This window comes from Astatotilapia calliptera, chromosome 15, assembly GCF_900246225.1.
Source record: "Astatotilapia calliptera chromosome 15, fAstCal1.2, whole genome shotgun sequence".
Classification (NCBI taxonomy): domain Eukaryota; kingdom Metazoa; phylum Chordata; class Actinopteri; order Cichliformes; family Cichlidae; genus Astatotilapia; species Astatotilapia calliptera.
In genome coordinates this window covers 26895120-26907118 of record NC_039316.1, presented here as the reverse complement: position 1 = coordinate 26907118, position 11999 = coordinate 26895120, and the positions used below count along the sequence as shown (strand labels likewise).

At 41.4% G+C, this 11999-nt stretch overlaps 1 protein-coding gene across 1 annotated transcript; it reads left to right on the top strand.

Annotated features, from left to right (window-relative positions):
• Positions 1-517: 517 nt before the first annotated feature.
• Positions 518-8489, top strand: LOC113037623 (NACHT, LRR and PYD domains-containing protein 1b allele 1-like; the record flags this gene model as incomplete). Its single annotated transcript, XM_026194893.1, has 11 exons — positions 518-536; positions 646-1184; positions 1273-1313; positions 1525-1556; positions 1668-1732; positions 2024-2073; positions 3164-3378; positions 4565-4833; positions 5871-5984; positions 6077-6218; positions 6770-8489. Coding segments are annotated over 11 exons (1797 nt in total), but the record flags the coding sequence as incomplete, so codon positions are not given.
• Between the last annotated feature and the right edge of the window lie 3510 nt (positions 8490-11999).

Genomic DNA, 11999 nt, shown 5'->3' with positions numbered 1-11999 from the left:
CTCCCATTTGAGAGAGCTGGACCTGAGCTACAACCATCCAGGCGCCTCAGGAACGACGGTGCTGTCAGCTGGACTGAAGGATCCATGCTGGAGACTGGACACTCTCAAGTATGTAGAGTCCTAAGTGAACCTGTCCTTTCCTCAGGTCCTGAACCAAAGTCTTCATGAGCCATCTGATTAGTTGACAACCCGTTTTACCTCCCGAGCCCAAGTGATGTTATGAAAGGCAGAATAAATCATTCCTGAAGGTTAATTGTCAGTTTGTCCTGGAAAGGAGCGACCACAGCACAATATTTTAGAGATACTTTACTTAAGTGTACCTGTCCAGTTGTTGAAAATATTGCAAAACTTAATTTAGTCTAAGATGGAATTAAAAAAAACCAAACTAACATGACATTCATCTTAGATTCAACTTTAATTTAAGTTTATTATTTCAACACAATGTCCATGTGTGCATGCTGCAACAAGCTGTGCTCCTCCTCCTTTCAGGGTGGAGCCTGCTGGAGTCCAATGGTTGATACCAGGCCTGAGGAAGTGTAAGTGTGTTTTTCATGTGATTCATGAAAACAAAGCAGCACACATTCAACCATCTTCAATGAACAGATGATGGATCAATAACTGCAGCTGTATTATACTTTCACTCAGATTTCTGTGAACTCAACATCGACACAAACACAGCGTACAGAAACCTCAAACTGTCTGATAGAAACAGGAAGGTGACATACATGGAAGGCGATAAACTGTATCCGGATCATCCAGACAGATTCGAATGGTGCACTCAGCTGCTGTGTAGAAATGGTCTGACTGGTCGCTGTTACTGGGAGGTGGAGTGGAGTGGAGACATTTTTATTTCATTGAGTTACAGAGGAATCGGAAGGAGGGGATTCAGTAAAGACTGTGTGTTTGGATGGAATGACCAGTCGTGGAGTTTGAACTGCTCTGATGATGGTTGTTATTCTGTGTGGCACAATGACAGAGGAACTACGATCTCCTCCTCCTCCTCCTCCTCCTCAGTCTCTCACAGAGTAGGGGTGTATGTGGACTGTCCTGCTGGCACTCTGTCCTTCTACAGTGTCTCCCCTGACACTCTGATCCACCTCCACACCTTTAACACCACATTCACTGAAACTCTGTATCCTGGATTTGGATTTTGGTCATTTGGTTCTTCAGTGTCTCTGTGTGCAGTTGAGTATCACTGGTCTCTTCCTGTTATAGAAACACTTACTTATTGTGTAGAGTTTCTTGCTGATTTTGTTCCCATATCCACGTCAGGATGCCAGAAAAAGACAGCTGACCGAAAAACCTTCACACAGGTATCAAATTATTAAATGCAGTAAAACTGAACCTGAGACTAGATTATGTCATAACTTACTTCAGTTGAAAGTTTAGCTCATTCTGGTTAGTTACAGCTTAATACACCAGTATACAGCAAAGAAAGGATGTACTCTTTGTATGATGTCCAAGGGGGCAGACTAACCCATAAACTGGATCTACAGAAACAGTTACTATTGTTTGTCTCTGTAGGATTGAAGGGTTCACGATGATTAAAGCTTCCTGTGAGTACTCAGACTTAGAAGTATTTTGCTGGAAAGTTTTCAAAAATGTTAACAAGCCAGGTTCAAATTGCCCAAACCTACTGACGTCTGCTGCTGATCTTTTGTCTTTAGGTGTTTCCAGTGTAAAAGCAGACACACAGCCTGGTTTGTCAGAGGATAACACAAAGATGATCGAGGTGAGTTTCCAGATATTTAAGGACTCTAAAACACAGATTTAACAAATATCTGTTGTAGGCTGGTACTTTTTCAACTCTTTGTACAACAAACTGTCAGTACAGAAACGGATTCATCATTTCATATGAGAACTTTGTGCTGTATCCAAGCTTTGTACTCATTCCCAGCAAATACTAATTTGTAATTTTTTGACAGTTTTGTACCCTTTCAGGTACATATTGTTGATGTGATTCACGACCTAGCTTTCTTCTCCAAGTATATGTTCCTGAAACCTCTAATGTTACTTCTTTCAGTCCAGTTTCACACCTGAGGTGTACGGTGAATCTGCACACATCTTTTACAGGTAATCCTGCACAAGTCTGCATGTAACAAATCTGAAGCTCATCAGACCTCAGACTATGTCTTCCTCCTCCCGTCTCCACAGTTTCCTTCTATTGGGGTTAAACTGTCACGGTTGTTATCCTATGAGTTCTCCTTTGTATATGACTTCTTGTATTCTGAGTTCTGTTTTTGTATTCTAGTTTTGAGGGTTTTTTTCTGTCTAGTTCTTAGGTTTAGTTCTGTGCCCAGTCTGTTTCCCGTTTTACTTTGAAGGTCAACATATTCTGTTTTGCTTCCTCCCAAACTCGTCTTTGTATTTAGTGTCTGCATGTGTTCCCATTCAGTGTCGCGTCATCCCTCATTCTGGCCTGTGTGTTTTGGTTCTGTTTCAGTTTGTAGCCCTTCTAGTTTTTTTTCGGTTTTCAACTTATGCCTCCAATAAAGCAGGGGTCCTTGAGTTTAAGTTCTGCCTCCAGGAGTCTGCATATTGGGTCCTTTTCCTGCCTGCCTGCACACAGCCATGACATAAACATTGATTTGAAAGCTAGACGTGCTTTCGTGTATTTAAGTGTGGGAGGCTTAGCAGTTTGTTATCTCTCCGATGAATTTACCAACAGGACTGGAAACAGAGAGGATTTTTTATTGGGATTATATTTTTTCCTTTATCTCTTTTCTTGAAGATAAACAATAAAACCCAGAAAACAATGATAACAGGTGGCCAGGTAACAGGAGCACTGGGAGCTGTAACCCTGAACGTGGAAGAGTGACTCCAGTAGCTTTAAGGACAGAGTCAGAGGTGTCAGTCACACAGGCCTGCAGATCGGTTGGTTAGCTTGTAAACTCCACCAACAACTAAAAAACTGAAAGTTAAGTTTTCATTCACAAGATGGTTTGTATCAGGGAATATAGCAGATAAATTAGCTAACAGTTGTAGACCTAGCTGGTTGGAAACAGGAACACAGGTAGATTTTTAAACAAATGGGTTATAACCTAAAAAAGTAGGAAGCAAATAATAACAAAGGAACAAACTATATATGACCTTATTTATTCATATGCAGATATCTGTTTGTTTGCAGGTTTTAACATGGTCACTCATCTCTGCATTGCTTCAGTTTCAGGTGTCCTGGTCAAGGTGTGTTCCAGTGTACTCTGACTGGACTCGTGTTTGATATCAGTCAGCAGGCAGAGCTTCTGTACAAGACCGTCCAATGGGATGAGAAACTCCTTCAGCAGTCCAATAAGATGGCTGCAGGCCCACTGTTTAACATTAAGAGTTCAAAGGATGCAGTCCGTCAGCTCCACCTACCACACTGTGTACCAAAGGATGGTGAGCAAAGCACTCCTCATGTGGGGATGCTAATGCCCCTACAGGCTGCAGAAATTTTCCTACTGACTGCCATAATGATCACTGAGACCCTGTTAATGTCAGAGCTCAAAAGGAGACTCTTGGTTAATGTAGACTTAGAAAGAGAGAGCATTTTTCTCCTAAATTGGCTTCCCTTCATTGGCTCCCTGTTAAATCCAGAATTCAAAATCATGCTCCCCACATTCAAGGTCTTGAATAATCAGGCCTCATCTTATCTTAATGACCTTATAGTACCATATCATCCCATGGTACAGCCACTTTGCTCTCACACTGCAGCCTTACTTGTTGTCCCTACCCAGACCGTCACTGACCCACCGTCATGCTGAATGAGGATGTCGGTCCCTCAGGCCCCCATGTTTCTCACTGGTCAGAGACTTTAACACCAGTGGCCTGCTGGAGGTCATTTTGTAGCTCTGGCAATGCTCGTCCTATTCCTCTTTGCACAAAGGAGAAGATACTGGTCCCGCTATTGGGTTAAGGCCGTCTACGGCCATCTCCAGCTCTACTAGAGTAACTGCCTATACTTGGATTAAAATGCACAGTGTACTTTTAAAAGCAAAATCAGTCACCTCTACATATCACATAAGTGGTGCGTTTAAATATTCTCCAGAAGCCTCTCCCCCGTAGTCTGTCTGATATCTCTGTGTTGGTGTTGATAAGAACGTTTGCCCAGGATAGGCATTGCAGCTGACCAATCACGTTGTTGCGTTGTTGTAGCTTTGGGAAGTAGAAGGAAAAATTTATATTTATAATTACTTGTATTATCAAGTTAGTTTTCCTTTTCCAAATTTAGGTTACTTCTGCTAGTTTGTTAGTGACAGCATTTGATGGCATAAGCTAACTTCTTAGCTAATGTCAACTGAATGCTCAGACAATGTGAATGGTCAATAGTGATTTTGATCCTGGACCATCATTGTTATGATGATGGAGGAACACCAACACAGGGACATCAGTCTGTGTTCTCCCCACAGAGGTCCTACCTGGTAGAAATGAAGGAGACTCACTTGTGTCTCTGCAACGGGGTTTGATCCATTGCCTGACCCAGGACACCATTTGAAGTGTTTTCTTTGTAAAATCAGATTCACACTGTCATTGTAATGAGGTTTTGGGAGTCGAAGAGATATCTGCTGGCTCTTTGTTTTCACAGATCTGCTTTCCAACTGTCTGTCTGTCGTCCACATCTCTGATGGGGAAATGAACGTCCTCAAGCCCCTAAAGATCACAGACACTCATGTGATTGTGGAATTTCCTCACCTCTCTTCCTTTGGACTCGTGTGGGACATAATAAGGAGGTTTTGGAACAAGGAGAAACCAGTTTTGGGCCAAGTTTTGTTGTTCCTCCGTCTGCCAAACCCCAAAACACAGAAGCAAAACCTCAATGTGTTTCTCTTGCCAAGCAACATCCCAGTGGAAGAGGTAAAGATCTAGGAAAGGTTATACCTTTACCTTCAGTATTAATTAATTTTATCTTTCTCGGAGCTTGTCCATCTTCTGTTACTTGGGTCAAGTCAGGTTCAGAGACAGCAGAAAATACAAGTTATTCCAGGTTTCCTTCTCTTCAGAAGAATCTTCCACCTCTTCCAGGGGATCTTGGGGAGGTCCCAGACCGACTGGGACTATATATCTTGTATGGATGTTGTACTTCATGAGGTGGTTTAAGTAATACTAGGGTGCATTACAATGGGAATTTATGATAAAGAACTAACCTGCTCTAGAGGAGGTTACATTTGAGTGGAAGAAAACTCAAACCTCATTCTGCCCCTTACCATCGAATTCAGCATCATTTGTGGGTGAACTGAGCATTTGTGGCTTCATGCTTGGGTTTCACTGTTGAAACTGTTGTTATTCATAGTGTTGAATTCACTACTATCATGGCTACATGGAATGGCAAAGACAGCTAAGGCTCCATGGTATTGTAGTATTTTTATATTTTGTACAACGAAATGTACAAATTACACAAACAGTGTTTCTCAGAAACATCATGTTAAAAATGGTGGTCAGAATACGTACAACTGTCCCACAGCTGGATCTTTGTCTCCGGGTTACCACAACAGCTCAGAGGCAGATGATTTACGTCTCTCGGCTAACCACTGCTGCATCTCTGCGCTGTCACAGAGCCAAGATCGGGGACCCCTGCAATCTCCAGTCATTAGGAAAACTATGTATTCCCCAACTGGTTGGTGAATGTTTGTTAGAGGTTGCTGGGTATCCCTAGTGGGAAATCAGTTGCAAAGAGGGTGAAACATGGAAAAGAGACTGTTAGTCTTAAAGTAAGAACGTTTCCTTATCACTGCATCCAGTGCAGTTCAGAGGGAGAAGATTGTCGGTTTACTTTATAATTATACTCTTTCTTTATAATTTCACTGCCTCTTAAAGAGCAGTTTTCTTCACATGTATATTTCATCATGAGGTCATTTAAAATTACTCTAGAAATAAACTTGTCATATTTTAAGGTGAGGATGAAACACAGATATTCTGACTACATCCCGGTGCCTTCCAACTGTGAATTCTTCAAAGATTGCATATACACAGTTCTGTGTCCAGTCGCCTGTAGAATCCAGCCTGAGGTGAGTAATTCATCTCTCTGTGGTGGAGCCCTTTGACACGCTTCCATCAGAGGACTCTGGATATGATGGAGACACTTGCACTGTGTTTGCAGGAGGAAAAATTTCACCTGGATTTTGGACCAAACTACCACCCAACATTTGAGATCCGCCTTCCTGCAAACACTGAAGAAGTATCGATAACAGTCAAGGACCAAATGCAGACAGATGTCTGGAGGCGGGACATTGATCTGAGCGGTAACATCACTACACCTGACACTCGATCAGAAATGATGAGAAACGGTGGTCCGTGGTAGCTTTTGAGTAATGACCAAGGATCACCCGCAAGTTTTCTTCCTCCTTCATTCTCCTCTTCTTCTTCTTTCGGCTGTTCTGTTTAGGATCATTTGCCACCATCTCTTCCTATTCCAGCATCCTCTAAACCTGTGCATGTCCTTCTTCACTCCTTCCTTCTGCCTGCAGTTTCATCTTCATTCTCCACCCTCCCTCCTCTGCACATGCTCAGACCATCGCAACCTCTCTGACTCTCAGCTGTCCCTCTGATGGACTTGTTTCCATTCTCACTGAGGCCCTGAGCACCTCCAGCTCGGCCTCCTGTCCTGTGTTCATTAAATTGTATCTCCTCATTTTGAATTTGTCTCCAGCCACGTGATTCATGCTATTACTGACAGAGTGTCTGAAGCTCAGCGACATTCAGTGCTGATTAATTACCAGCAGAGATTATCTCGATTTTTTGAAGCTGATTATTCTGCTATGAAGAAATCTACAAATTTTCTCTATTCCCTCAGATGTTGTTCAGACCAGAGACAATCGGTTGAGGCTGCAGAGCCTCCCACCAGACAAGCATTTGCTCTTCATTCGGAAGCAGTTTGTGGATCAAGTGTCGGATTCGACTTTGAACCAGCTGCTGGACAGCCTGTTCCAACAGGGAATCATAAATATGGAAGAAATGGATTCAGCCAGAATCAAACCCAGAGCTGACCGAGCTCGGGATGTGATCGATGTGGTGCGAAATAAAGGAGAAGAAGCCAGCTCATCCCTGATTGATGGCCTCCGTGAGTTGGATCCATACTTTTCTGAAACCCTGCATGTGAGCTGAGATGGAGCTTCAGCTATGTCCACACAGGAAGCTTTGAAACTGATGGTCACTGCCACACATCAAAGCTAAGAAAAGATTATCTCAGGACCCGGCCGCTTGCCTGTGTTTTTTTTTTTTGGGGGGGGGGGTTGTCCTTTTTTTTGTTGCCCACAGATGCTTGAAGTTGCTGAATCTTACTGACTTGTGGTCGCTGGGCGCCATGCCACTGCGAATCACTTCCTGTGTGGATGGCATGTGACTGTAACATCATGATGGCAGCTAATAACTTCAATGTAAACTACGTCATGAAGGTTACCAGCAACACAAAGATGCTGAAACACCAGAATCTCTGCTTTACTCTGGCACCTCCTTCCTGATGACATCACCCAGGTTGTAAAATACAGTGACCTCCAATTGGTTGACAACCAACGTGTATATTTGAATGTTGAAATTTAATGTGCATCAGTTTCTTAAAAGTAACTGAATACCCTGGAAACGCCTTACATCGTTCAGATATTTGAACTGTCGTTTGTGAAAACTTGTATTATATAAAATATAAGTAGTTACATTTCTACTTTTATATTGATTTATTGATTTGATGATGGGGTTTTATTTTTCTGCTTCACTTTTAGTAAATAAATCTAAATTATGGTGAGAAGCATGGCAGCCAAACTTGTGCTCTGACATGTTGACCAAGTTCAAATTCACCAATGACTCCGCTGAACCGACTAGGCTTCAGGTTGTTAACAGTGATGTTCATTGATGTTCACTGAGCAGAGGAAAGTTTATTGTCTTCTGGCTTAGTTAAAAAACAGAATGAATTCTTGTAAAGTAAGTAAGAGATCTGGGAGTTACAAGGATGCCAATATTTTGGCTGGTAAATCAAATGAAAATGACTCCATGAACCAACAAACCCGCAGGGAGGAGATGGTCCTGCTTCCACAATGTGAGGCGAGTGCACAAGTGTGAACGTGGGCCTGATATTAGCACCATGCTCTTCTCACACTGATTGTTATAACTCAAAAGTGTTATTGGAAGTGGCTGAGGATGCATCATTTTAACCACTTCTTAATAAATATCAACTGCTGTAGGAGGTCTGCCCAATCTTGAAAAGGTATTACTAGGTCATCCATCTTCCATCCGTCTTCTGTGGTACGTGCCTCAGCTCTCTCAAACTAAAAGTTATCCTTTTTTTCTTCAAAGGACAGTTTTATTCGCCTACAAACTTTTGATCTCATTGAACTAAAGTTATGAAAATGGCTTCTTTAGTTCTGATGCAGTCATTAGATCAGACAATATAGACCAGCCGAAGTTTCCCACATTCAGTACAGGGACGCTCATATCGGTGTTAGTGGACCGGACTCAGATAACACTGACATTATTGACCAGAAAAAGAGAGCAGATTTCTCCTATATTGGCTTCCCTTCATTGGCTCCCTGTTAAATCGAGAAATCTCTAATTTTAAGATTAGGCTTCAAACTTTCCATTTTTCTAAAGCATATAGTTAGGACTGGATCAGATGACCCTGAATCCTCCCTTAGTTATGCTGCAATAGGTCTAGGCTGCTGGGGGATTCCCATGATGCAGTGGGTGTTTCTTCTTCACTCATTGTGTCTTAATAGACCTCTCTGCATTGAATCATACTTGTTATTAATCTCTGGCTCTCTTCCACAGCATGTCTTTATCCTGTCTTCCTCCCCTCAATCAGTTGGTTTCTTCTTACTGTTAAAAGGAAGTTTTTCTTTCCCACTCTCACCAAAGTGCTTGTTCATAGGGGGTCATTTGATTGTTGGGTTTTCTCTGTATTATTGTAGGGTCTTTAATTTACAATATAAAGCACCTTTAGGTGACTGTTGTTGTGATTTGGTGCTGTATAAATAAAACTGAATTGCACAGAGGCCCAAGAGAACTTTGATCCTGCTTTAGGCCCTAAGGTGGAAATGGAGTGTTGGTTACTTTTTCTCTTGTTCTTGTAATCTGTCTCCAGTTTAAAAGTCCTGTGAGAACAACAGTGTCACGGTCTGGCTGACAGACCGTGGGGATGTGGGGAAAGGAGGACCCAGGCGCGGTGCTCTATGTATAAACAGTGTGTTTATTTACAGAGTGGAACAAAAACAACAATAAATCCCCGTGTTCTCCCAGACTCCCGTGTCGTGTCTCTGCGTGAATAGTTCGTGTCTCTGTGCTCTCCGCTCCCGTGTCAGCACCCCCCGGTGCTCGCTGCTCTTCGTGCCTTCCACGCTCCTCCTGCGGGAAACAATAGACGCAGCCGTCAGGACACAAATAACCGCGGGCATACACTTACACACATTAACTCAATTCAATGGGACGACTAACGTGGAGTCTCAAGGAAATGATCCCGCGTCGGTGGGAGCTCCAACTCTCTCCTAAGTAGCTCCCCCGACGAGGCCTGATCAGCAGCAGGTGTGTGACTTCGGGTGTGGCCAGTCCTTCCGCAGGGCCACACCCCTCAGGCCTGCAGGTGGCTGAGCTCCATCCTCCAAGCATACCCGCAGACACACACACACACACACACTCACATCTACAAGCATGGAGAAGAGCAGCAGCAACACCAAAATACATATAATAATAATCATATAATTCATAACTGCTCAGGGATCCTGGGTTGCTCAGACCCAGGACCCTGACAAACAGAGTCACTGTAGAGGAGTCTGTAACCGACGCTGAAGCTCAACCACATGTAACTGAGACTGTGTGTAATGTTTTTTAAGTGTCAGGTAATTTGAAATGCAGCGTTTCTATCAGCTCACCAAACATCAGCAAACACACAAACTGTGTGCAGTTTGTCTCACAGTGTGTTGCAGCTGCTGTATTTCACAGGGAGAGAAAAGCAAGATATGGGCAGAACTTTGTGCCATCAGAAACTGAATTTGAATAAGTTAAATTTGAATTTGAATTGCTCAGATTGAATCTGAATTGTAACTTGAATAAATGCTTTTTTAAAACTGAATTTGAATTAGCTTAATTGGAAATTCAGTGTATTGGTTTGAAAATGATCGTCACTAAATTGAAATTGAATTTTATATTTTGAAAATGAATTCATTTGCTTTGAAACTATTTTATCATTTAAAAATGTAGCTCCCGAATAATTTCACTTTCACTTCTCAGCATTCAGTTTCAGTTCTACAATTCAATTTCAGTTTCAGAATTCATTTTTTGGGGACTTACATCCCATATTAGATATTGTTGACCTCCAACTGCACAGAGAATTTAGAAATGTAATTATTGACAAGAGTGAACGAGCACTGATAGTGTAATCTACAGCTGTGGCCAAACGTTTAGAGAATGAGAAGTGTTGTTGTTGGTTTTTTGTTTAGTTTAGTTTATTTTTTTTACAAAGTTTGCTGTTTCAGTCATAGTTATATATCATATTATATCACTTCAAACAGAGGTGATCCAGTAATGCTGCACTAAAGAATTTGACCAACTATTCACTGTAGCTAAAGTTATTGAGTTAGCTAAAGAGTTTGGATGCAGTGTAACACATATATAAACCTAAAATACAATGGTTGGACATTCTTTTGTACATTTCCCTACTGTAGGAGTCTCTGCAAGCCTACAGGGCTCTGAGAGGGTACAAGATGACAACTTTGGAATTCAACTGGAAACAGTCGATCACGCTAAATTAGCGTTTTTAGCTAACAGCTACAATAAGCATAAAAGTTACTGTACGGCTATCATTTGTTAACATGACGCTTGTTCTTTTAAATGTAATACATTTATTACCAACCTGAGAATTTATCCGGTAGTCATTTGACATGATGAACATTTTAATTTTAAATTTTTCAAATTTCAAAACATTTTAATTTTAATTTTGAAAAGCATTTATTCAAGTTACAATTCAGATTCAATCTGAGTAGGGGAGACCGGGGATAGTTGTAACATTTTTGACATTTCTGTCTGTAAATTGAAGCTCTTTTAAGGTAGTGGATTCAAAATGTAATGCAAAATATTTACATGTCTCTGCTATTAAATAATGCAGCTATTTTCTCTGCAGCACAATTACCCATTGCATGGTATGGTCTCAAACACAAAGAGTGAAATGTTACAATTAACCCCATAGTCTGGGTTAGTTGTAACACATCCTGGGGTAAAATGTAACACAATGAAATAAGGGTACTAACAAAACATTAACATGTAATCTTTGTTTATTCAACACATGAATGCACTTACATCCATTTATGTAGCTGTGTGTGTGTGACAGAATGCAGAAATCTAGCTTTTGAACATATTCCAACCCCCCAAAAAAGACATATTATGGAATTTTCTGCAACTGAATATTTCATTAATTTTGGTTGGTCTTCCTTGAGTTTGGCCTCATTGGCTCAGTGGGCATTATAACCTACAACTCTTGCACCAATTTTGAACATAACAATGAAGCTGAAAAAATGTAGTTGTTCACCAGCATCGCAATTCCATTACTTTTTATCATGGCTTACCTTGGTGTGGTTTGCAATGTGCTTCAGAAAGATGAGGGAATCTGTTTCTTGCACCCATCCTGATTTATTTCCACTACCAGTACTTCCTACTGGTCCATCTCTGACACAGAGGTCTGCATAATGTACCGGTATGTGTGGGAACACAAACAGTGGAGGAATTGTGTTGCCAATGGCATTAACCGCATATACAAATGCGACCAGTGAACCTCTCTCTGCTGATATCGTTGCCCCAACTTGTTTAATATAAGTTAAAGTAATAGTGTGGCAAGTTGTAACATCTGCATTATTGTTACAACTAACCCAGACTGTTGCTGTTACAACTGACCCAGACTCCTATAGCCATGAACTAGCTAACATTACAGCCAACGGCTAAAACATTAGCACTAAAGACTTACACAGAATATATCCCCATAGACATACAAATAACATAATTTAAGTTTGATGAGTTTAACTGCAAAGCAGATAATGCTATCACAAATT